At 52.9% G+C, this 25,320-nt stretch overlaps 6 protein-coding genes across 6 annotated transcripts; 2 read left to right on the top strand and 4 right to left on the bottom strand.

Moving 5' to 3' along the window:
- Positions 1 to 3,229: 3,229 nt before the first annotated feature.
- On the bottom strand, positions 3,230 to 5,147 carry NCS57_01135400 (F-box domain-containing protein; the record flags this gene model as incomplete). Its single annotated transcript, XM_053061071.1, has 2 exons — positions 3,230 to 4,748; positions 4,804 to 5,147. 2 exons carry the CDS (start codon positions 5,145 to 5,147, stop codon positions 3,230 to 3,232), a joined length of 1,863 nt encoding a protein of 620 aa, XP_052909457.1.
- A 3,739-nt stretch (positions 5,148 to 8,886) lies between these two features.
- Positions 8,887 to 10,073, bottom strand: NCS57_01135300 (Elongation of fatty acids protein; the record flags this gene model as incomplete). Its single annotated transcript, XM_053061070.1, has 4 exons — positions 8,887 to 9,218; positions 9,271 to 9,483; positions 9,534 to 9,603; positions 9,654 to 10,073. The coding sequence occupies 4 exons, from the start codon at positions 10,071 to 10,073 to the stop codon at positions 8,887 to 8,889; spliced, it is 1,035 nt and encodes a 344-aa protein (XP_052909456.1).
- A 1,964-nt stretch (positions 10,074 to 12,037) lies between these two features.
- NCS57_01135200 (Cytochrome c oxidase subunit 6, mitochondrial) lies at positions 12,038 to 13,236 on the top strand (the record flags this gene model as incomplete). Its single annotated transcript, XM_053061069.1, has 4 exons — positions 12,038 to 12,462; positions 12,694 to 12,739; positions 12,831 to 12,948; positions 13,118 to 13,236. Exons 1-4 carry the CDS (start codon positions 12,305 to 12,307, stop codon positions 13,234 to 13,236), a joined length of 441 nt encoding a protein of 146 aa, XP_052909455.1. The 5' UTR covers positions 12,038 to 12,304.
- Positions 13,237 to 13,915: 679 nt separating this feature from the next.
- Positions 13,916 to 19,099, bottom strand: NCS57_01135100 (Chromo domain-containing protein; the record flags this gene model as incomplete). The annotated part of the gene is made up of 4 exons (XM_053061068.1): positions 13,916 to 14,758; positions 14,809 to 15,009; positions 15,060 to 18,809; positions 18,866 to 19,099. 4 exons carry the CDS (start codon positions 19,097 to 19,099, stop codon positions 13,916 to 13,918), a joined length of 5,028 nt encoding a protein of 1,675 aa, XP_052909454.1.
- A 1,432-nt stretch (positions 19,100 to 20,531) lies between these two features.
- On the top strand, positions 20,532 to 22,147 carry NCS57_01135000 (Decapping nuclease; the record flags this gene model as incomplete). The annotated part of the gene is made up of 8 exons (XM_053061067.1): positions 20,532 to 20,603; positions 20,692 to 20,934; positions 20,990 to 21,021; positions 21,075 to 21,102; positions 21,171 to 21,178; positions 21,228 to 21,559; positions 21,619 to 21,918; positions 21,978 to 22,147. The coding sequence occupies 8 exons, from the start codon at positions 20,532 to 20,534 to the stop codon at positions 22,145 to 22,147; spliced, it is 1,185 nt and encodes a 394-aa protein (XP_052909453.1).
- Positions 22,148 to 22,799: 652 nt separating this feature from the next.
- Positions 22,800 to 24,843, bottom strand: NCS57_01134900 (uncharacterized protein; the record flags this gene model as incomplete). Its single annotated transcript, XM_053061066.1, has 4 exons — positions 22,800 to 24,386; positions 24,439 to 24,606; positions 24,669 to 24,736; positions 24,792 to 24,843. 4 exons carry the CDS (start codon positions 24,841 to 24,843, stop codon positions 22,800 to 22,802), a joined length of 1,875 nt encoding a protein of 624 aa, XP_052909452.1.
- Between the last annotated feature and the right edge of the window lie 477 nt (positions 24,844 to 25,320).

Genomic DNA, 25,320 nt, shown 5'->3' with positions numbered 1-25,320 from the left:
CCACATGGCGTCATTATTGGAGCCTTGCAGGAAGCGAGGAGCGGGAAGCAAAAAGGGCGAAAAGAAAAAAAAAAAAAGCTAGAGAGCCCATGGGAGCTTTCGTTCCCTTCCCCAGGTCTCCACTCAAAGTACCATGGGAATGTCCAGAGCGCAAGCCACTTCGACTGTGCACCAGCCACATCTACAACAGCAACGTCACAGTGGGGGACGAAAGAAGCAGAGACAAAATCACCAGCCACTTCTACCCATGCATGCGCGTGCCACTCAAAATCCCCCGATAGGTCTAGCGCCATCTGGCTCGGCTGTCTAAAAATGGCTGCTGTAGCACCCAAATTTGGGTCTGTTCTAAGCAGCCACACACGGGACCCGCCCCTCTTGGGTTCCCGAGTATCCATTATCAAGAAACTCAAACCCGAGGTATTCTAGCTGAAAAGTTCTAGCCCGTGAACTCTACAAAGTGTTGAGAAATACTGTGAGTACTTGTTCACATATGGGGGCTAGAATACGACACTGCACTCCTTGTGACCACGGAGAGGCTAAGCAAGAGATACCAAGAATTGGGGACCAATGTTTCCAGCGTAGACATTGTCTCGAAGATAGTGCTCGCTACGGAGACGGTTTCGCCCTTGCAAGGGAACCAGTGCCCGGTTTCTCGGTGCGATTAACTACTGAGCGGGGAAAAGACTTGACACTTGACTCCCTGGATGATCGACGGATGTGAAACTTGATGCGCCCAAGGAGAGTTATTGACACAACTATTCCTTTACAAGTTCCAGCCTCCCGTCTCTTGACTCAAGGGAGTCCGAGTACGCGATGACGGCTAGTTTAACGACGATGCCAAGGCTATGCTCCTCCCTGGCTTAAAACAATTGTCCGCGTCGCGCGTGGTCGCTATAGCGTGACTCTACTGTCTCGTCCCTTGCTTCGTCCCCATTCCCGGTTGTTTCAAGACCGGTCTCACGTTCTTAATGCGTCCCCATGTCGATAGCATCCCTCACATAGATGACATTTTTGCATTCTTTTCTACCCCGCGATCCTACGCGACAAAGTTGTCAATGCACAGTGTACTCGACTCTCTTCCGGTTGAGGGAGCTATGGTCAGAGGATGAAACGAAACAGGTTGTTCGGGACACTGCCTCCCGCGGGAGCACGGAGGGGCGCAAGCTTCCGGTGGACTGCGGAGGTGGGATGCTTGATAGTCTGTAGTTGTGGTGGGAGAGCAAGACATCCATCCACTATCGCGGCTGCGCCTACGTCGGGCTTACGAGATGGTTGCTTGTCTCTCTCAGGTGCCAGGATGACAGGTCGGCACAGGGAACCAATGGCAGATGATGCAGCCACAACCTCACGAGCTGAAAATAAATCAAAATATTCCAAAGAATCCTTCGTCGAGAAGAATCCGTGCAGATTTTTCTTCCTCTCCTCAGTTTACATGTCTTGTCGTCCCGTCCGTATTGCGGGGTCGCCGCCGTTGTTACTATTCTCGTCCCCAACCCCGCGGGAGAATGTGCGCTGGCTGGCAAGAAAAGGCCCGGTGCAAATGCAAGCACGTAACACGAGAAGACGAGCGTTAGTCAACGTCGCCACAAGATGAGCCGCACCCAAAAAGCTGGGGTGGTCCCTCGACGGGTTTTTGATTGACGGTCAACTGACGTGCTGTTATTCGTTCATGCTCAAGGGGGGGGAGGCTTGTGCGTGCGTGCGTGAGTATGTGTTGGCAGTGTGGTTGGGGAGAGAGTGTGAGTGGGAGACCTTGGGTTGGTTCTCGGATGACTTGCTTTGGGATGCTTCTGTTATGCTTCTTGGGGTTCTGTTATTATGAGGGCGGCATGCTTGAACCTTGGGTCGTTCAAGGTGCTTACTGGCTTGGTCGCTATTCCTGAACATGTTCTACGTGTTGTTACCAGTATGAGCCACTTCCTATGGACAGTTATGTTACAGATAGACCTCTGTATAAAGATCCAAATAAGTGGCACAGCTCAGGGCATTAAACAAAACACGTCAGGTGATTCATGAAACAAACAACTCAACCCAGGTCAGTCGAGCCTCTGTCCACGGCTTCTGGCCAGGTACAGTACCGGCGGTACCTTGCTTCTCTAGAGCTCTACTTGCATTTCCGAAAAACCCTTCGCATTCGGGATTTCAATATCAGACCATATTATACACACATGACCTTGACGGAATTTTTTTCTTTCCTTTTCTCCCTTGCTTGAGAAAAATCCACCATGTTCTGCAGCATCATCAGCCCACGCAACCCGTGGGTCCTGCAACCCAACAAAAAAGAAAAAAACCATCGGTGCAAACCGAAGCCGTCGAACCTGCATCCAAGAACCGTACCATGTTATTCCAATAATCAGTCCGTCTGCTTTATCCCATGGTGTGACACAATTCGTCGAGAACCTTGGAGCCGCTGATGTAGGGTAAGTTGAGTTTCGCTCACCGACAAGGGTGTCCCCTCCTGCCTGGGATGCACAACAACGTCATCGGGCCGCAAGCAGTTCAGAACTTGATGAACATGAGGGCGATCGACGGGTTCGTTACAGGTTGCACAGAGGGCAAAATCTTGGATTTTGCGACGTGGATGTGATGCAATTGGGGATAAGCGAGGGACTTGACACAGTATCTCGCGAATGCGGATGTACAAGATGAAACAACACATCAAAGATATCAAAGCAAGGCCGTGGCAATGGGAATTGCATCAGCCTAGTACAATTGCGTTTCAACATGGACGGAAGAGACTGAAAGGAGTATACATTGCTCACCCACAGGTGTCGTCATGATACAGAATGAACACTACCATGCCAACACCAACCTTCACTCATCAGAAGAAACACCAAAGCTACAAAGAAATATAGATTACTCTAGGTCTAAGTAATAATCTCCTAGTATCAATCTAGGTCTGCCCGCAAACTCGCCCGCTCGCTAACTACTAACAACACAAATGCAATTCTCCATGTAACTGCTAGGGTATTTTGATTCCAAAAATGCAACCGTCACAAACAAACACATAAAACAGATCAGCTTCAAGCTGTCCCCTGTCCCTCCCCCGTACCCTCAATGTGTACCATCGAAGCTGTCTCCCGCCGGCTCTGCCGAGACTCCCTAGCCGGAGGACCAGGAAGTCGGGAGGGAATGAAAGGCAAGGCTCATACCATAAAGATCGTGAAAGGGGCCCTCGAGAGGATACACCGAGATGAACCCCAAAAGCTGCGTAATGCCGCGTATATCATCATCTCCACAGATCTCGACTGCCTCGAGGCTCCCCTCCACTGCTTTGAGGCCGCCATTCCCCAGATAGCCCACTGCCCGTACTGTCACGATCGCCCCCCTGACCTGGCACGGCTAGGAAGCCACCAGTTCCGTTGCCAACCATGATGCTTCGCCGGGCATCACCCTGATCCCACCCCAACCCCGTAACGTCGGCCGCCAGCCCATAGCTACTGATCGGCCGACGAGACGGGGCTGCGGCAGACCGAATAGGGTCAATCCGAGCAAAGTTCCACTTACCAAACTCGTCACTCTTGGTGAAGACTTCTAGATGATGTGTCGGAGGAGGAGAAGAGGGGCCGCGGGCAAAGGGGTTGTTGGAACTGAAGCGTTTGTTGGAAGGAGGTACGTTGGAAACTGGCCGCTTAGGCGCAAAGGGAGGGAGATTTCCACCAGCTGGCGAGAGATTGAATGCAGGAGTCGACTTGGTCGACGATGTAGAGCCGGAGCGGACATGGCCTCCAGCAAAGGCGGCGTTGGGAGGTGGGAGTCCTTGAAGCTGGTCCGGGAAGGTGTCGTCATGAACATATAGTCTCCGAAGCCTGGGAAAGCCTCCTCCTAGGATAGACGAGGCAAGATAGGTATAATAACCTTGCGTTACGCTCGCAAAGGGACCGGATGAAGCTCCGGAGATTTCGAATCGTAGTGTCTCCAATGTCCTGGATGCAAGAGGACGGATTTTGGAAGAGTTGGGAAACTGTTCGACAACGTTTGTCTGAATAGCAAGCGTCTTGAGAGACGAGGCCATTGTGAGAATCTCCTGCAGAGTGGCAGGGTGAACGCCAGTATCTTTGAGGGTCAGGACCGTCAGAGCCTGCTGCGTCTCCTGCCACGCCAGATACTCAATGAGCCCCCTCAAGGTCACACCAGGCGTGTCCTTGAGCACCAGTTCCTTCATTGGGGGTAGGGTGGGCATCCCGTCTGATGATGATAGAACCTCGTCTGTGAGGCCTGGAGTTTCAGACACCTTTAGAGCTTGCAAATGGGTGAGGTTCCCAAGCACAGCTCGGATGGTCATGGGATCGATGTTGAGATTATTAAGCTCAAGCACCTCAATGCGAGGCCAGACCTGCCCTGTGGCAAGCATGGTAAAGCTCCGCTCGGAACCGCCCACGTATGTCATCTTGCGGAGGTTGGGGCATCGGGCTTGGACTTCAAGGCGTAGGGTAGCAAAGCTCGGGTCGTCGCAGAACATGCCCTCGGGCAGGTCGACGTATTTGAGGTTCGGAAGTACAGCTATGGTCTGGGCAAGCTCGACCTGGGAGGACTCGCGCAGCATGTAGGGCATCTTGAGGTACTCGACCAGCTTGCCGATGCGTGTCGGGTCGTCGCGAACGGTACGGCGGAGGAGGCGCAGACGGGCCTGGGCAGGATCCTCTGGGATGCCATTGCGATCGAATCGGTGTGTCTTTTTACGTCTCTCGGCCAGCCATGCCTCAAGGGGACAGTAGTGGACGGCATCAATGCGGACGCTATGGTATCTAGAGGGAAAGCTATTAGTTACGGTACGTTCAAGACAACTGTCACGAGACTTACAAGACCTTGACGGCGTTTTGACGCCAGACGCGGCAGACCTGGGCGCAATGCGCTAGGTCGCGCAAGTCACAGAGCATACATGTGCTATCGCTTGCGCTCGCGCTACCCTCGCAAGTCTCGTAGCTCTCATCTCGGGCGTGCGGGCAGACAAAGGCGAATATGCGCTGGAGGACGTTGGGCGGGAGGTGAGCGAGTAGGTAGGCAGAGCCGCGAGTCGGAGGGAACAGAGGCGGTCGGCCGGCGCCCGGGGGCCGGAACTCGTCGGGGACGACACCGGCGTCGGAGCCTTGGCGGCCGTTGGCGAGTTTATCCTTCTTGTTCCGGCGCCGAAAAGGGTTCCGCATCTTGGCAGGTGTATTCGATGGGTTGCAGCGTCGAGAGAGGGTGTCTGTGAGCGACTAACTGGGCGCTGGAGGACACAACGGTGGAGGACGGAAGGAAGTTTGAGGCAATAGAATTGGACTATGAAAGGCAAAGAATGAGGAAAAGAGGACGAGAAGGAGGAGGATTCAGGTCCAGGTTGAAGCCGAGGGAGAGGGAGAAGTCGTGGAGAGGAGGGGAGTTGGGCGCGACACGGACGGTGGAGGGACTGAATGATGGAGGGACTTGGAAATAATTGCAGGGGTACCAGCAGGGTACCTTCCTCTTGGAACGCGGGAGGGCACGTGGTGATGTACCTGTTCAGTGTCCTCTTATCAAACAGGAAGGGACCTACAACGTAGTAAGGGGAATTACTGACAGGTTGATGGCAGCTCAGGAGGTCAATCATGCAATAAACGCGCTGGATCCAAACGTCGGCGGGAGCTGCTGAGCCAGTGAATCGTTGCCAAACAGCGCCTGTCGATTCGCTGCCCCGCAAAATCCAGGCTGAGTGGCGTCTGCCCTTGCTTTCTGGAGCCCAAGCGCGCGCGCTCTGATCAACCGGCAGACAGCAGACGGAGTTGAAGGCAGGGGGAAAATGGGGGAGAAGCAGGTGTCAAGGGGGGGAGAGTCTTTGTCTGTCTGTCTGTCTGTATCACGGATAGCCGGTAGTGCTTATCCACGAGGGGTTACCCGTGTATCCCTTGGGTCTTGAAATTGAAAAGGGGCCGATATGGGTAATACACAAGACTACGAGCCTGCGTCCATCCATCTCAGTTAGAGACCAACAGGTGCCACTGCTCCATCGATGTAAGCGCGAGCGCGAATGGCCCCTCCCGGAGCTTTTCCTCGCGTAACCCTTGGCGAGCAACGGTCCTGCAGTGACCGTACGCCAAGACGAGGACTGCCAGCTCGAATGGCTGACACTTGGCCGGCGAATGCATATTCAACACGTCCGGAGCCTACAAAGGTCTCCCCTCCCGGATATGCGGCCGACATTTCCCTTTATAGCAGTTTGAGGGATGCGGATCCATGTCTTGAACCAGCTCCAACGGGTATTGGCAGCCAGCAAATTGGACAGACTAACACTCATTGGAATAGGGATGCCTGTCCTGTCGTCCCTCCTTCACCCTGTCCCTGTATAGCCGACCCTATCAACCCCAGACATGATGTCAATTCATCTCTATAAACTTTGGGATTTGGAATTAAGGCATCGTGCAGTGTTGCAAAGTGCAAGATGGCTTTCACAGCTTGAACGGCCTTGGCACGATGCAGAGAAAGGCTGAATGAAAGTCGTGGAGTGACATCTATGGGCTGAAGTCTTAGACCCCCCTCCCTCGCTAGTACATGCCAAGCCCTGTGATGCCAAAGTAAAAAGGGATATTGGCCAACTATACAATTCCCATTTTGGCCAGTTTGCCATCTGTCCGACCATTGAGCGCATGTGGCCATATCGAAAAGCCAATGGTGAACGCGGTGCACCGCAAACAAGAGTGCCTGGACTTAGGGTGGTAAGCGTTGAATGGCCAATGTTGATGGACGCAATCCATTTATCATTTTCCCATGGGAGAATCAAATAGTGACAATTTTAAAACAAGCGTAACTCTTACACACAATCGCGCTCGAGCCTAGTTCTGTCTCTTGTTCTAATGCAAGCATGTGCCTTGTCTGTGGTGAAGGCTGTCGTCAACGACATCTAGGCTCAGGTGGTAATTTAATCTTGGCCGTGGCGAGCAAGAGAATTATACTTGAAATACAGTAGAAGAGTTTTATCGCCAAGAGCTCGTAAAATAGCGAGCTTTAAGGAAGAATGCACCTATGTGAGAGTGAGTCTAATGGGACCCTTACCATGGGCACCATCCCAGCAGAGGTCACTCAGACGAACATAATAGATTAAATAAAAACACCACACCAAATCTTGAGGAAACAATGCCTTTCGAATGTGCAGGCTTCACCTCCAACGGTGATGTTGGCGAGTTTGCAGTGCCAGTTCCACCATCTATCCGGCCGTCATCACGTCACTAATACCAGGTTCATGCCAGACCAGGTACTGACGTAGCTGGGACTGCTTCTCGATTGCTCCATTGATACTGAAAGTGCTATAACCAATTAGAAACCATGATATCCGCAGGCGTCGTGTTCAACACGTACACCATGTTGTCCATCTAGTGTAGGGTTGCCATGCTCTGGTAGCCTACCCGATCTCCAACCATGTCCTTGCATAGTTCTAAGAATCTGTTTAGAGTATGATCACGCTGTAAGTTAAGCGTCATGTTTTTAATCATGGCTTGAGATAGCTAGAGTTCATATGGTTTGCCTAAGGTGTTCGGTTCCTTCACTTCTCCAAGCCTTTGGCTACCATACTTTGATCGACGAGGATGGTCTCCTTGCACAGGCCCTCATAGAAATCGCTGGACTAAGGGATCCGGGAATATTCGTCCTCTCTGTCCTTGCTCCTTGTTAACTACTATCTTTGATGTTTTGCTCCGTGGATCCCACCCCTTTATCGTCCATCGCCCACTTAGTGATAGGCGTTGGTTGGGGAGACGTCCAGGTAAAACTGCTTTTACTCTCCAACTTCTACCTTCTTAGCAGGTTATAATTTCGCAAGCCTAGAAATAAATCATAGCGTTCATTTAGTGGCCCAGTTTCTAGACAACATCATGACGGGCTGTTGTTGCTCGGCACACGTCTTGACACTTGGTCTTAAATACCAAGCCCGAGCATTATGAACAGACTTGCAAAACCTCTCAACTATGGGCTGTAGGCGTGCACCAGTTCAAGCAGCAAGGAATTGCTTCCTCAGAACTAAGGTCAGATTCAGGGTCTTGGCCAAGTCCAGTTTCAAGGCCAACATCGAAGCACCTCTCAGTCCCAACCTGAGAATCACAAAGAATCTCAAGTTCCTAGGTATTCAACAGTAGAATCATGGCCACCCTTAAGATTATGGTCAACCTCAGGGTCGTGACCAACCTCATGCTTGTTCGGTCATATATAACCACCGGATACCTATGACTCTGGAATCGATTGGTACACTGCAATGTTTCTACAGCGTTCGTCGACCAACGCAGTCATCACGTTCTAAATACTTGGTAATAGAATCACGAAGTGTATCATTGGCCGCTATGGCTCTGGGTCCCTACCACATCACTTTACACTCATGTCATGGCTCAATCTTGGACTTATACATCAATTAGCATCATCTATCACACCCCCTGTTGGCAGTCCCGAAGGGACCATCCAAAATATCTATCATACATGACCCGCGAAGAGTGATTACAAGGGTTCTAGGTAGATCGTCGTAGCCTGGGGCCGACTGCTGCTAGTCGCAACGTCGGCCGAGACTGTCGTCCCAATAACCATGCCCGCCCTGCCAAATATGCCCCATGTTCGCCCGGTAAACACAAAATCCATGAGAAGCCTCATCAACACCCTCCATCATTATGACTGCCCATAAAGACAATATTACTCGTGGCGGATCCCAGCCCTGAAGTCAATCGAGCCGAGATGCCCAATTCGGTAAAAACGAAATCTCCAAACAACTGTTTTATATATGTCGGGGTGTCGCCGAGATCGATCCGGATCCAACTCCAATGCAGATTGCCTCTGGTTTTTCGTACCGCACGCCGCAGCTATACCCTCAAGAACCAACAGGTATTAGAGACCTGGGAAGTCCTCCTGCTACGACGGCGCGCCAGGCTTGGCAGTGTCGTCAGACACCGTTTAAGCCTTGCGAGATCGGGTGGTGGCGCCGTTGGTCTTGGAGCCAGTAGTGGTGGCACCGTTGGACTTTCCCTTGACGGGGGTGGTCTGGACCAGGTGAGGGTCGGGAAGAGGAGCCTGGGACATGCGGCGAAGGCTTTGGCGACCGCTAGGCGCCTTGCCCTGCTTCTTGTATGTGGCGAAGTAGAAGGAGATGAAGAGGACCAGGTAGGAGCTGAGGGTGATGATACCAGCAAAGGCAGCGAACTCCTCGCCAGCGCACTTGCCAGCGTTGGGGATCCAGGGCCAGTAGGTCGAGGTGAAGTAGGTGTACGAGGCGAAGTAGACGAAGCCTGTATTCTGTTAGCCATGCTTTATTTCGCAGGAATATGCAATTGGGCTTACCGAGATCAATGACGAACTGGATGATCTGGAGGCGGGTAACCCACTCCTTCCACCAGCAGCGGATACCACGGGCGCTCTGGAAGTAGTACCAGTACATGACGACGTGGACGGTGAGGTTCAGGCAGATGACAACCCAAGAGACCGAGGTGGAACCAAGGAGCTGAGTGTAGCAGAGGAAAGCGGTGGCACCATGGTGATAGCAGTGGAGGAAGGCTGAATAGGGGTTAGCCAATGTTTCGGGATTTGGTATTAGAAGAACGTACTCAGAGGCTTCTTCTTGAGGAACAGGAAGACGGTGTCGAGGAGTTCGAGGTACTTGGTGAGGTAGTTGAGCTGTGAGGGTCAGTACGAGCGTATGACAGATCCAAACGAGAAGTACTCACATAGTACAGGACAACCAGGGGCTGAGTCCAGCCACCCTCAGCATCACAGATGGCATGGAAGATGCCGCCGCGAACAACAGTGGGGAGAAGCTGCTCAATGAAGAGAGCCAGGAGGATACCGCTGATGGCGGTCAAGTAGAAGTTGTGGATGAGGAAGAGGGTCTTGAGCTTGTAGGGCTCACGGTTGCGCATGAACTCACGACCACCGAAGATGATGGCGTAGTAGATGATGATGAAGATCGAGGTGGACTTGAGGGTCGACATGGGCGTCTCAAACGGCACGAACTTGAAGTCGTTGACCGAGTAGCCCACGACGGCGGTCCATGCCTTGTCGAAGATGGGCCATAGGTGGATGCCGAAGGGTCGGTCGATGGTAGGCAGAGGAAGCTGCTCGTAGAAGGTTGCGGGAGACGAAGACATGATGGGCGATCTAGAGGCTGAACCGACTCGAATGGTGACCAACAAGCTCTTTAATTACAGAACAAAGGCGCCGAGTGACGTGTCGACGTGGCTGATTCTCGAGGCAGTTCTGTCTGACGTTGTGGTAGGACGCGACAGGACAGAGCCGGCGACGGCGGAGGACACGTGAAGGTGCTCGAGCAAAGACTTGGAAGGAATGACAAGAAGTAGAAGGACCTCCGGAGAGAGAAGGGGGAGAAGGAAAAAAGCCAGGCAGGCGGCGATTGGGGAATGAGGAGGATTAAAAAGGGAGAACAAAGGGTTGAAAAGAAGGGGAAGAAGGAGAAGAAGATTTGATTGAGGAGGAGGACGCGGCGCATCAAAAAGGGGAAATTTCCATCCGATCGAGTTGGCTCTCTCTCTCAGGCTCAGACTCTGGGCGTACGTGCACTGCAGCAGAGTGAAAGTGGCACCCTGCACCTGCACCGCGCCTTCCATGCCCAGGTGTGGGTGCTTCGAATTGCGCCGCTAGTACGTCTTTGTAGGGGCATCTTGGCCTAATCTCCAGACAGGCAGGCCCGCCCCGGACCGCCAGCCAGCTGGGCATGGACTACTCACGCAGCAATTGCCCGCCTGGGCTCGTGCGCGACTGCTGCACCTGGCGCTGCCTGCCCTTGCTCCTGGAATTTCTAGCACAACAAGAGGCAGGAGTATGAGGGAAAGGAGGTCACCTTTCACATGTGATTTACCGAGTCCTCCGAGACCGCCAATCATAGCGGGTCCTCCGCCTGGATCTATGTTCAATCTCCGGGGGGGAAGGAACACTATGGCACGTGATTCTCAGGGAATGAAACGGGGTGGTCGCCCAATCCAAACATGCCCCTAGGAACGGTGCTAAAAGAGCGGAGGCCAGGGGTCATCGTTGGGGACGTCTTCCCCCTTGTGCCTGAGCCGTTTATTCGCTGTGTCCCGAGGTTCTCGTGGACGCCAAGACCGCGGTGATGAGGTGGCATTGTTGGTGGTTTGAAGCGGACTTTGATCTACTTCATCCCGACTTTTTATTCCACCAAGAAGAATGGTTTCCAGAGCATGCAACGTTGTTGTCCGGGCTGTCCGTCGTTTGGACCGAGGAACTCCCCGTTGGTGATGCAGCAGAAAAAAAGTTGCCGGCAATTTCGGCGTGGGTATTGGTGCTCCTATCGTCGTGTCTGCGCCGGTTGATTGGTCGTCTCCATATGCGTCTTACATCATTTCAATTTCAAGAGGCAGGCTTCATACCTGACTCGAAACCTAGCATTAGAGCCTCGCAAAGGCCGTCGGAGTTTCAGTAGACAGAACCTCTATAAATCTGATTGAAGGGGTTCACAAACATCGTGTGTCAATCACGCGGTGAAGCAAGAGTTGATATAGGTTGAGAAGTGTAATAATTTGTTGTGGCCAGATATTAGGTCCGTATTGGTAGCTGATTTCACATGTTTCGTCATTGGATGTTTACTGAACAACATAAAACCTGCTACAAAACCCAACACATTCTGTTTTTTCTAAAACCTCAACATGCCTCTATCACAAAACATCTCGTCAACCTCTCTCATCGTCAACCGTGGCCTTAACCGTGGCCGTGCCATGACACCTGTGGCCGTGCATCATTGTGGCGCGACGTTCATGTCAATTGGGCGCCGTAATAAATTAATTACGACCAGGCCATTGGACAGTCTGCATTTTTCTCATCCACGTCCCTGGTCCTAAAGACAGCCTTGCCGATTGAGTGCATGGACTCTCCAATTCGTGCCTCGAGAGGTTCTGCCGTCTTGGAACTGTCGAACTGTGCAATGCTGGAGTCTCGGGATGCAGATCCCACCCTCGGGCACCTAATTCCTCAATCACCAACTCCCTTCGCTCCATGGGCTGCCATCTGACCTGATTGCCGGGGACCTGACGGGAATGACCAATGGAAGAAGTGGTCAAATAAGCTCGCAGGAACTACAGTGCGTAGAGATGTCAAACACAGTCCATTTCTGTGCGGCCGCCCACCAAACCCAGCCCTAGACGACGCAATTCGCACGGCTGCCTCGTTCTGGTATAGCCGGGCCTTAGTCATCATCCCAAGGCCCTCAGCCCATCCTTTGCTCGCCCAAACATCTCTGCAGTCATCACCCGAGCCGACCCCCCCAGCTTGCTCACAAACCTCTAAATCGCCCTTTCGACGACCCATCGCCACTCTTCCCCCAGGAAACCAACTCCTCCCGTCCACAATGTCCGCCTTCCTCCGTGTCGCTCGCGGCGTCCGCGCCGCCTCCGTCCGCCCTGCCGTCCAGCCCCTTGTGGCCCGCTCGGCCGTCGCCCACTTCACCACCTCGATGCCCCGACGAAGCGAGCACGCCGAGGAGACCTTTGAGGAGTTCTCCGCCAGGTAGGAACACCCTCGCGGCCTCAATTGAAGGGGATACCAAGTTCTGGAGGCTTCGCAATGGGATCCTGAGCCCGGCTGCTTTTGCGTGGTTCGCGCCCATGGGCAAAAAAGATGCCGCAAGATGCCGCAAAATGGGCCAGAGCTCTCCCCACGCGATTTTTCCCGAATGCCTTCAATGCGGCCGCACATTGTCTCTGCTTGGTTCAATGGCTAAACCACGACGCTCTACAGGTTCGAGAAGGAGTTTGACGGTGTCCAGGACGTTTTCGAGCTTCAGGTAGGCCCGCCCCACGGGCTTTGAGCTTCGACGCTCTCCGTCCCGCTTCCGAAAATGTCGTATGACTTTTTGGCTTATCACCAAACCATAGCGCAACCTCAACAACGCCTTCGCCTACGATCTCGTCCCCGCCCCCTCGGTGATTGCCGCCGCCCTCAAGGCCGCCCGAAGGGTCAACGACTTTGGCACTGCCGTCCGTATCTTCGAAGGTATGCTTTTTCGTCAATTGAAAGCTAGCCTCGCCGTCCGCCCGACCGACCGGATCCACTTGATTCGTATCAATTGACCAACGTCAACTGCTGGACCCGGAGAACGACGAGCGAGACGGCGGACGCGAGTGCAGCCCACGACGAGTTTCGAGTTACTGACTTTCCACAGGCATCAAGTCCAAGGTCGAGAATAAGGGCCAGTACGAGCAGTACCTCGAGGAGCTCAAGCCCCTCCGGGAAGAGCTCGGCGTGCCGCTGAAGGAGGAGCTGTACCCCGAGGAGAAGTAGACGATGTGTTTGAGCCCCGGGCAAGCCCCGATCAAACCGGGCAAGCCCCGCGTGTACATGTTAGCCGAGACGGAAGGGAAGAAATCCAGTACAAGAGGTAGACGGGGGAGTTTGGTTGCGGCAGCCCCAAATCGATTGTGTTATAGCCCCAGGCGCGACTTGGCGACTCTTGCTCTTTGCTAATCTCCTCCAATGTTGAGAGTATTCTGCATCTTTGTATCACATGGTGACTGAGAGTTGATGTTGTACTACCATGATCCACGGCTCACAACTCACAACTGAGTTGAGAACTCGGCTCTTCGGGATATAGTTGTGCTTATTCGCTTACAACAACCACCTTGATCAGACCACTTTTTTATTCGGTAGACCATATGCCTGCTGCTTTAATCTCACTGTCAAGTCTCACACAACTCAACGCTCAAGCTCGCCAAACGGTTAATCGTTCATTAACAGTTCTCGCTGAAATGATATATATACATCCCTGTATCCCTTTATCCTCAGTCCCATTTCTGACTTTCCTTTCCTGCCTGCCTTGCTACCCCAAATGCTATCGTATCGCTTCCAAAACAAAAGTGGTATTAACACAAAAAGAATCTTGCTCGGCTCCTCATCGTCTACCGTGACCAGCCTGCATGTGCTTCTAACTCAATCATCTCCTCTCCGATCGTCGTCAACTTGCCTAGTCTTGGAGATGATTACCCCATCTTCCGTTCCTAGATTGCTGGCCCATAAACTGGGCTCCGGGTCCCATGAAGCCTTCATGACTCGGCGCTGTAGTCGGGCTTGTTCCTCTGCTAGCAGAACCGGTGAATCCACCTCGACCTGGCCGTGGGCTCATCATGGGCACGCGAGGGCTCCGTGGCACGCTAGTCCCCCGAGTCTGCGGACGCCCATTCCGCAATGTTCGTAGCTCTTCGTGGGCCAAGTTCAACAGGTGCTCTCTCTCATTGACCTGAGCTGTGAGTTGTTTGATTTGGTCCTTCATTGCTTCCCATTGCTGGCTGGCGTTGATTTCTTGGATCTTTCTAAAGTTATCGGATGCCTTTGTCCGCAAGTCTTCGTGCCGACTCTTGAGCTCCTTGTTCTCAGTCGCCAGTTCTGTGGCTTGGCCATCGACCTCTTGGTAGCGGTGTTGATAAAACTCGTTTGTTGTTTGAGCGTTGCTCAGCCTCTTCGTCAGAAGCTCCACTTGACCCTGCTCCTCTCTGAGCATGTCTTCCAGTTTCGACGCTTCAGGGCTTGCTGTCAAGTGCGCGATCTTGGATTCGAGTTCCTCGATGTGCTTCTGTAGCTTCTTTCTCTCTCTCTCCGCTGTCTCTGCTGCTGCCTTTGCATTACTCTCAGCCTTTTGCTTCTCCTTCTCAAACATTGTTCGATCTTGGAGGGCAGTGCGATTTGATCTTTCGATTTTGTTGACAGTCCGTTTGTAATCCTTGAGTTCTTTGTCAAGCCGGTTGATGACGGACTTGTAGTCGACTTCGATCCCTCGCCCCAAAGCAATTTGACGCTTGTATTCGTCGTGCTAGTCATGGTCAGCCCCTGACATCACCTGTTTCTTGTGCGCAAACTTACCTTTTCTCTGATCGACTCCAACTGCGAGATGGGTATCTCGATCGTGGAGTCGTTCTCCTTTCTTCCTTGCCCCCGAGGCGTGATGCTTTCGAGGAATTGCCGCATTGCGAGGGTTAGCGGAGGATCTCGAGTGTCAACTGGCAACTCTGTGAGAGGGAGCACGCGTGATCGCTTGGAATACTCGTCCTCATCATCGTCATCCTGGGACGCTGTCAATGGCTATAGTCTTCTTGCTTGGTGTCATCACTTACATGCTTTCGCTTGAGGTTGTTTCCAGATGTCAACCTGTCCTCGGACAAGGATTGCGATTGAGAGTTTGTCGCAAAAACATCAAGTACGTCGTCTGGTATGCCTTGAGGCTCCCAGTTCACCGCATCAGTAATGCCATTTAGATAATTTGAAAAGATCTCTGCGACTTGATGCGGGTCACCGTAGCCACGTTCCGGATCTTCCAGATAGCGCCTTGCAAGGATGATACTCGCCAGCAATGAATTCTTGCTCTCTAGTGTCGACATGTCTTGCGATTTGCGCAGTGCGATGTGCTCGATCGTGTGTGTCGTCGTGAGCAACAGCACCAGCGGTGGCTTTCGGACGTTTTCTTTTGACAACTGCTTGGCCATGGATGAACTGCTGAAGCCATAATCGTATCCGATGACAACATCGAATTTGTATGGATCGAACTCCTCAGTAGTTAGCGCCAGAGTGATTCTCGTCACTGATGGATAGTCGCTTTGCTTTCCAATGCTCTCTGCTGAACACTCGATGCCCACAGCTTCGGTGACGGCAAAGATAAGCCGCAGGAGTTCAGCACTGCGTGCAATGATCAGGATTCCCGTCTCCTTTTCTCCAAGGGCGGACAACAGTTCAAACAGAAAGTTGAACTTGGGATTGGCATCACAGCAGTATTTGGCTAGGTCGGGGGAAGGGAGTCGTTCCAGGGGGGTTCCGACGATGTCCTGAGGATAGTCGCAAATGTTCAATAGGCGATTGAAAAGTTTGTCGATCTTGTCCTTGAGAGCCTCGCTAGGTTCTTCATCCATGCCTTCGGTAAACATCGAGCCGAACTCGTGGATATCATTCTTGTGATCCACGATGATCGCCTCATAGTATGGTCGCCGACTTGCATGCATTGGGAGAGTAACGATATGAGGCGAGGCATTTTCATACCGATGAGAAGACTGTGATGAGACATCGGATTCTTGCTCGTCGGGAGCCTGTCCCATGGTGATCTCCTGCCCTGAACTTTCATCGATCCTTGAAGATAGTGTACCTTGGTTCGAGAAGTCTAACGTATGTGTCGACTCAACCGCATCGACCGACCTGATGATAGCAGCCGGAGAGATGGTTCCTGGAGGCATCATCTCGGGTTCCTGGGCAATCAAGGACTGTGAAAGAGAGCCTGCCGAATCGCCAAATGACATGTTTACTATTTCTTGCATTCGTTCGACCGCAGACTGGTTGGGGTTGGCCATGATAGACGCCGGCGAGATGGACGGAGCTGGTTCTTCTGGTGTATTGCCCAGAACTTCTGCTTTCCATGGTTCCACCGAGTAGGCCGGCTGAGATTGTATCGGTAACTCGGAGGAGCTCACCATGACTTCCGGGACCGCCGTAGTAGCCATGGGGTCTTCATGGTTCGGCGCTTCTGAAGATGTGGGAGGCTCTGCTGACTCTTCGGCCTGTGTCAGAAATGAATCCTTGCCAAAGTCTATGTAGCGTTTCAACTCATCGACTGCCGAACTCTGTCGTCGGCCGGGTGAGGACGGATCCATTGTGTCGGGTTCTGGTTGCGATGGCAGTGAAGGCCCACCAGACAGCGAGCGTCGGATTATAGCTTGAATAGGACAGGTCGTGAGCTCTTCGTCTTCTGAAGGCTGTGCTCTTTCCGGTTCTTCTTGAGCCACCTGCGATGCTTGGGGAGTTTGAGGTTTGTCGGGAGACCGTGCCCGAAACCCTAGACTAGAAGCAGGCCGTTCGGGCTCAGAAGGTCGGGAGACTTGGGGAGAGTATGAGCTTGGAAACTCAGAGGAATGGCGCAGCGGCCGTGGTTGGGTCAAGAAGACCTGCGAGTTGAATGTCACGTTCGAGGCCAATGGCTGTTCAAGGTTCGCGGCTTCAGTCAAGGGATGGGCGCCCAGATTTGTCCGATCACTTTCTGTTAAAGCCTGGCTGTCTACTGAACCTGATTGTGACTGATCGGGTTGATGGGATGGAATTCCCGAGCTGGTTGTCACGGAGTCTGGGACAACCTCGATCTGCGATGGTGCCGGAGTGACTTGAGGCTGTGACAATGACAATGAACCTTGACTCTGTGCAGCCACAAGCTGCTGGTCCTGGGTGGTTAACGACTGGTCCTGGGAGTCCGGAATAACCAGAGAGTTAATCGAGACTCGGGAACTCGGCGTGGGTTGTTGTCCTGGCCCGGATGCTTGGGATGACAATAGCGATCCCAGAGGCGGAATTGCACCGGCTTCGTTGCTTGGCTTGGAGAAATGACTGTCGTCAGAACTTTCGGGGACTGCAGTTGATTCGGGCTCAGGCACGTAATCGTTCCCAGTATCCGTGTCTTCTTCAGGACAAGAAACTTGTGACGCACCCTGGGATTCAGCGTGGTCAACCAGTGAATCTTGTCTGTCCAAAGAGTCGTCAATAACCCTAGGGCTGCGATCTCGGTTCGACTGTTGCTCCTGTACGTCTTGGCTCTCTTCAAGGCTCTGCTTCTCCTGGGAAGCTCGACTGGTATAAGCGCATGAGCTGTCTACAGGAGACTGGGTGTCCTTTGACCTACCGACGTCGGTCTTTGGGTTTCCTTGGTCCACAATGTCCTGAGTGTCGTCGTCGTCTGCAGGCTCTGGATCGTCTTGAACAATTTGATTGTCTTCAGAACTATCCTGATCCTGGGCGAGTTCACGCTCAGGGGCGATCTGCTCGTCTCCGAGATCTTGGCTGTCGACTGCAGTATCGTGATCTACCTGGGGGTCTCGATCATCCAAAGTACTCTCGATGTAAGAAGAGTCCTGGTTGTCGGGAGCACTATCAACGTATGTGAGCGCGGAATCGCCAGGAATGCTCGCGGTTTCTTCGATATCGGAGATTGTCGAATCGTCAGAGATGTTTTCGAGGTCCAGCACGATAGGGGAGTTATCGGTATCCTCGTCGTCCTGGCAAGCCTCGTCGTCCTGATAGTCTTGGTCGTCTTGGTTGTCCTCTTCAAGCAGAGGGCTGTCTTCGTCCTGCTGGTCCTCCTCAATGGCCTCGTTGTTGTTGGACAGGCGGTCGTCTTGTGTGGATTGACTCTCCTGCAAGGTGCTGGGATGACTGGAACTTTCCTCCTGGCTGGGTACAAACGAGTCTTCGAGTTCCAAACGCTCGCGAGGTTCAGGGGATGTGGGAGCTTGGTGCTGTTCGGGCGGGAGAGATCCGAGTTCAGGAGACGCGGGAGCCCTTGACTGGTCAACCTCTTCAGCAACAGAGGGAGATTTAGGCTCTGCGCGAGCCCACAGGTGACCGGAAAGATCTTGCGAATCGGGGACGGTACCTTGGCTTAATTGCGACGCAAATGCAGCTCGCTGGTCGTTCTCCTCAAGTTCAGATACCTTATGGGAACTGGTCTGGCTGTTGCTCACACTCTGGTACTCGGAGGCGTCAAAGTTGTCGGGCTTAGTGAAAACAATGGCAAGTCTTTGAGCTTGGAGTCGAGCAAGATCGTCCTCGGTTAGAGAATATGTGCTTTCCGCATCCAGATCAACAGATGAAGCTGAAACAATAGACGGGACAGGTTCTTCAGACCCTGCGATTGCTTGCTCAGCCCTGACCTTCTTCGTTGGTCGCGGGTTGGGGTCAAAAGAGTCAGACCGACGTCGGGTCAGGGGTGAAGCATTTGCGCGCTCTGATTCCGTGGTTTCTGTGGTTTCCACCGAGGCTATGGGCTCCTGGGTCCCCTGACGAGCCTTCTTCTTGTCCTCCCACTCCTGAAGAGCGTCGTCGGTCACTTCTTCAATCTATAAGCTGTTAGTATAATGCGCCAACACATCAGCAACACTGCGGAGGGACAAACCCAACTTGGAGGGAAGCTTTCCCCTGTATGAATTTCGTCCTCCCACTGAACCAAGTATTCGACTTGTCCTGCTTTGCCAACCCTCTCATCAAGAACTTCGCGGATGGTCCACCAGCCTTCTTCCTGAGTCACTCTTCGCTTTTTGGACTTGGTCTTGGATTTCTGTTTCGGCTTCGGTTTTGGTTTGAGCTGGGGGGTGGTTGATTTCTTGGGACGTCCGCGCGGTCGGGGCATGGGCACTATCGTACGGCGTCCGTGGGAGATTAGTCGCGCGATGGAGGGAGGACGACAGGAGCTGTGGTCGCTGTCGTATAAGCCGCAGCCTAGGGCGAAGCTGCGGCGGGAGTTGGTCGTCGATGGGGGCCTCGCGACGACCAGGCTCAGCGATCAACGCTGGGTGTAAGTCGGGAGGTTGCGCGCGCGCGGCGACGGGCGATGATAACGAGGCTGCCAACGAGAGCTCGGCTGATGATCTGGGGGGAGACAGGCGATCCAGTCCCACCAATTGCACGTGATTATTGCTGGAGTTCGCTGAAGCTCAGGGTCCAGTAGGGGCGATGGGAGGCAGTGGGGGCAGACTTTAGCGGGTGGGTGGGTTGTAAGGGAGCTTGGTGTGGTGATGTTGGTGGTAGAGAGCTTGGTGAACGTTGATCAGCGAGAGAACTGTGAATTTGCATTAGTTGCACAGAAGATGTCTGTGGGATGAAAGAAAGAAAGATTAAGCGGAGGTTCTTCTTTGAAAAGAGCAGAGATTTTTTATTTACCCGAAATGGATTTCTCCTTCTCGATTGTTCCTCACCTTGAAAGTGCCGTGCAGTGCACACGACCCCACCTCCTCCCGCCGCCAGGTTCGGAGCTCGCTCTTGAGGGACAAAGAACAATCATTCGAATGCCGGCAACCGTGAGAGAACTGGCGCATTGGGATTAACCCATTAAGATCCCTGCTCTGAGTTACAAGACTCGGTTGAGTGGTAAAGAGGCGCCTCGGAGCCAATGGAGATGCAGTATGATTGTTTGCTTGGGTGCATATATATGCTGTTGACCGTCGACTAAGGCAGCCCATCCCATGCGTTTGACGTTGGCGGCATGTTGAGGACGGGAATCAAGATGGCACAGTGTGTCAAGTAGTTCAGGTCTTCATCTGGCTACACTTTCACCTAAAGATATTTCTACGGGATGGAAGTGGAGGAGTTGTGTGTAACAGAGCTCTATAGGTACGGGCACTCTTCAACATCGAAGTCTCTCCAGATTGGATACCAGTAGTCAACTACTACCATACCTAACCAGGAATTCTACAACACCGCTAGATATCCACTTCTATTCAAGGTTATTCTTCAGGCCCCCAAGGTGGTAACCAGTGCGGCTGATCATGGAACGCTGTGCCTGCAGCCACTTAAAACTGATGGCCCGCCAACTCGCTGCAGGTCCCCGTAGCGTATCACCGTACATTCTGCAGCACCTGACCCTGACCGGCCGGAGCACTCGCGCGCCAGCTTCAGCACGTACATTCACATTCATCCATTCACACGCATCCTAGGAGAGACATTTTGTCGCCGCCAGTTCTTGTTGCAGATTCGGCGATCTCGATAGTGACAGGTTAAATTGCCAAGTAACCCTTGCATCTTCAGTCTTGAGCCCTAATTGAACACGACATTGGCCGCCATCCATGTCGGCGTCCTTCTCCATCCAGCCCATAGGCCGCTTCGCTGGCGAAAGCCAGGCTGTCAAGAGACCCAAGGTATGTATCCGTGTCCTTCATCTACTCACTCGTCTTCCCATATACTTGCACCGTCATTTGGAGCCAATTGCATGCTCATGTTCTCTAGGAATTTGCCTGCTTCTCCTATGACGACAACCATGAGTTCCACCTGGACGCTTCATCCCTCAAGTACTACTACACGCCACAGCTTGGCGCAGACCTCTCCAAGGGCTTCGACACCTTTCAGAAGCAGGATGATAGCGGTGATGAGCACCTCGACAGCTTGCTCAAGACCATCATCGCCCATGAAAAGGAGACGGGCAAGAAGATTGATGCCCATCTAGTCACTTGGAGAGGCATGATGACCAAGGTTCGAGTCTAAGCTCAGTTTCTCAAAAGTCCCCTAAAAGCTAATAGCCTCACAGATCATGGCAGCACCTTTTGAAGATAGGGACGGGTAAGTCCCTGTTTCGTCAGTAACATACAGTCCTCTGACTGACTGGCACACAGCTTCGAGATGAATGCCACGCTATATCAAGTATGCCCAAGATGACGACCTCTCCCTCCCCGTCTAGTTCAATCCACTGACATGTATACCTCATCAAGGACTGCATGTAAGAAACATCACCCAGCCTTTGGCTGAGGTAAACGCTGACCCAATAGCTTCATTGAGGAAAATCACGCCTACAAGGTCGCCTCAAGGGCCAACGAAGGGAACGGCAAACGCAGAAGAGGCCCCCCTCTGGAGGTGATGCAATTTTGGGGTAAGAGCTCCACCATTATCAACAGTTCTTTTGATCCATTTGTTGATGGCTGTGTAACAGGATACAAGTTTGAGACGCTGTCAACACTGCCAAGTCCATGGGCAGAGACTTCTCGCGAATTTATCGAAAACCGCGAGAATGAAATCGTCAACAACAAAGCCCAGTACTGCTCTGTTGTCCGTACAGGTATCGGCAAAACAGTCATGTGCCTCGGGGGTGAAGTCGATGCCAGTATGTTTCTTCCAATTCCTTCTAATTCCCTGGGCCGAACACTCACTTACCCCTGACAGTCTGGGATTCAAAGCCCGAAGAGCCAGGCAAGCCCATCAACTGGGTAGAGCTCAAGACATCTGCAGAGATCCGAAACCCCGGCGACATGGAGGGCTTCAACCGCAAGCTCATGAAGTTCTGGATCCAGTCCTTCCTTCTCGGCGTCCCACGAATCGTCGTCGGTTTCCGCACCCGTGACGGTGTCCTGGTCAGCACCCAAGACATAGAGACGCACAGGATCCCCGAGACGGTCAACGCCCAGCCGAATCCCAAGTGGAACGCCGACATGTGCGTCAACTTTGCCGCCACTTTACTCGAGTGTATGCCCCCTTTCATCCTGTACAGACAAGGCGTTTGACGAACTAACTTTGTTTGCCAGGGCTAACACAGAACATCAACGACGAGGGCGTCTGGAGAATACAGCGTCGCCCGCAGTCGCCAACTATCGAGCTGTTCAAGGTTGAGGAGACGGGCCACGGGGATATCCTGTCTGACGAGTTCAAGAACTGGAGGATCAAGCTGGCTCTTGGCCCAAGCGATGAAACGTAACACAGCATTGAGCGAGTTTTTGCATCTCAAACAAGCAAACACAGCACACTGTAATACCAGCCCCCTTTAATCAAAACTAAGCCTACACTTGCACACTACTTGTTCTCGTGCGTATTACATCTCAAACTTGATGCTCAGAGTACAGATACTCGATTTGTGATTCTAGATACTGCCTATATCTATCTATCTACGTGCCAAATTCCCACACCAATGCCCATGCCAGTAGAAACAATCAAAGCCAAATATGCCTCCCTCCCATCCCATCCCAAGTCCAAGTCCAAGTCAAAATGCAATGCCTTTGTAACGCCTCCTAGCCTTGGCTCCAAAATAGCAGAAAACAGACAACATGTGCAAGTGGCAGAAGTGAGAAATAATAGGCCAACCCAGTAAGGCCGTCAAAGATGTCATGAGCGCCATGCGAACCCAGGATCTCCCGAGCCATCGAAATGAAGATGAAAATGCAATGAGTCATGAATCAGCCTCGATACCTTGCTTTTCCCTTGTAAAGCACAGCCAAATGCAAAATGGGGAGTACAAGTATCCTCGTACAAACATCGTACAGCCGATCGGGTAGAGCACGAACCGTGACCAAGTCGTTCGTGCTGTGCCATGGCGTTATCTCATGATTCCATAAGGTGTAGGTGGTTCCGTCTTAGACAGCGGGCCACCGGACGTGAAGATTATCAACCCAGCGGGAGTAGAGGACATCAGACAACTGCTTGCAGTGCTCCATGCCAGCTTTGGCCTCTTGACCAGGATACTTGGATTCGATGGTCCCCTTCTGCTGGTCAAAGTTCTTCTCGTACATGCTAGGCGTATCAGCATGGCGGCGTCGGTGGCTTCGGAGATGAGGGTTGTTGGAGCTCATCATCAGTTTTGACGGGCTGCTCACAGGGGTGGAGCTCTTGACAATCACAGTACCCTGAGGAGTGCCGTCATCGGGGATCTTTTGGGCAGGCTGGCGGAGGAAAGCAGCGCTCAGTTTGTTATCCTGGGACATGGACGACATCATGCTGCTCATGAGATGGTAGGCTCCCTCGGGGTCAACCGCGTCCAGGGCTGCAAAGGCATCCGACAACTTCGCCAGCGCTTCTCGCTTCTGCATCGCAGAAGTTTGAGCATGCAGCTCGGCGAGCGAGGGCTCTACAGCCTTGGTGTATAGTCGACGGCCGAGAACGGCCTCCTTGCCGTAGGGCTCAACAGGAGCCGCCATAGATGGTGGAAGGTTCTCATCGCAAAAGACATCATCAGGAGAGGTGGGCCTGGTGTGGTCTGAGCCGCCGGAGGGCACTCTTCGGAAGAGACGCATAGTCGATCCCGAGTTTCCAAAGGACATGTCCGGCTGAAGTGGTTTCTTGGGGAGGAGGGATGATCGGGGCGAGCCATTGGACCGCATCGATGTGTTCTGGGCGAGGGATGGTGTCCGGCGGACAGTCGACTTTCGAACAGTGGCCGGGGCGGGCGAAGTTCCTCCCAGAGGTCCGTCCTTAACATCCAACTTCCGCATCGCCTCTTCGGCAGAGAAGATGGACGAAGGCTTTCGGTGGTGTTTTGTTGAGGGCTTCTTGGGTGGCGGCGCGATCGACTTGACCGTGTCGAATACCCACTCCTGTTGCTCGTCCTTGGGAGTCATGGTCTGCAGAGTTTCCTGGTAGTAGATGGGATGTTTCTGTCTGTTTTGATTGGCCTCCCACATCTGGCGACGGGCAATCAGCTCCTGGAGGGCCTCGACCTTTCCGGCGTTGCGGATGAACCGGTGCCGTAGCAACTCCCTGGCTGTGGGTCGACGGTCATAATCCTTGGTGAGACATTGCGCAATGAAATCTTTAAACTCCTTACTGAAGTTGCCTTCCAGGCGAGGGGGAGGGTTCTTTGGAATGTGGAAAAGAACCTTCATGGGGTGAATATGGCACAGAGGGGGCTCGCCATTGGCCATCTCCATTGCTGTGATGCCGAGGGACCAGATGTCGGCCTTGAAGCTGTAGCCATCTTGCTGAATGACCTCGGGGGCCATCCAGAAAGGTGTTCCGACAAAGGTGTTTCGCTGCGACTTGATGTTGGTCAGCTGAGCGGCGACGCCAAAGTCGGCCAGCTTGACTTTGCCTGTCTCGGAGAGAAGGACGTTGGCGGCCTTGATGTCTCGATGGATTTTGCCCTCATTGTGCAGGTACTGGATACCGAGGAGAAGTTCACGGCAGACAATGGCAATGTGTGTCTCACTAAAGTTGGCGGGTTTCAACTATGCCTTGTCAGTAGCTGAGCTTCCGAGTCGCAGATCGGAGGGGACATACGAGATCCAGGCAGGATCCGCCGCCGAGATACTCCATGACAATCCATAGCTTGTGGCCTCGAAGGAAGGAACCTTTGTATTGGGTGACGTAGGAGCTGGCGCAAGTGCTCAGCACAGCGATCTCGGCTTGAATATCTTGAATATCATCGTCGTTTGATTCGAGGTCGATCTAGAGGGCGCGGTTGTTAGTCTGACTGGTGGACCCGGCAACCAAGGACAAGAAGGACTTACATGCTTGATGGCAACAGTCTCGCCCGTCGCCTTCTCGATTCCCTTGTAGACGACACCAAAGCTTCCCCCTGGAGGCGAAATGTTAGTAAATGCAAAAGAAAGAGCCGGCGCTTAAAGACTTACGGCCAAGCTCCTCAAGCACCTGATAATGCTCAGCAACGCCCTCGTCGGCCATTTTGCATTGACGTCATGCAATACCCAGACGTTTTTATCGGTTTCGGCGCGGCGAAGAAACGGGCAGGGGCGCAAGCGGATGAGACGACGTCGAAAGAGTCTGAGGATGAAGCTGGATCCGGAAGATGCGAGAGAATTGATTGATCTTGTCTTGAAGGAATGAATCGAGAACCGTCGAGGCGCAGAACGAGTGCAGCAAAGCTGGATCCTCCGTTTATTAAAGTCTGCGGGCACTCGCAATGTTAATGTCAAGGTAGCGACGGTTGTCAAGGACAGCGGCGCCAGGGTCCCTGGGAAGCCTGAAGCTAAGGCCCTCAGCGCTGGTTTGTTTACAATTAGCCCGATTGGGACAGCTCGATAGCGACGGGCGGACAGCTGGGGCGGGGGAGATTGGCAAAGGACGAGGCGATTGCGAATGATAGAATGGAGGAAAATTCGAATGTTCAAGTCGATATCTTGAATTCAAGCTCAACGCAGT

The sequence above is a fragment of the Fusarium keratoplasticum genome, chromosome 9 (genome assembly GCF_025433545.1).
Source record: "Fusarium keratoplasticum isolate Fu6.1 chromosome 9, whole genome shotgun sequence".
NCBI classification, from domain to species: domain Eukaryota; kingdom Fungi; phylum Ascomycota; class Sordariomycetes; order Hypocreales; family Nectriaceae; genus Fusarium; species Fusarium keratoplasticum.
This window is presented reverse-complemented; position numbering and strand designations above follow the sequence as displayed.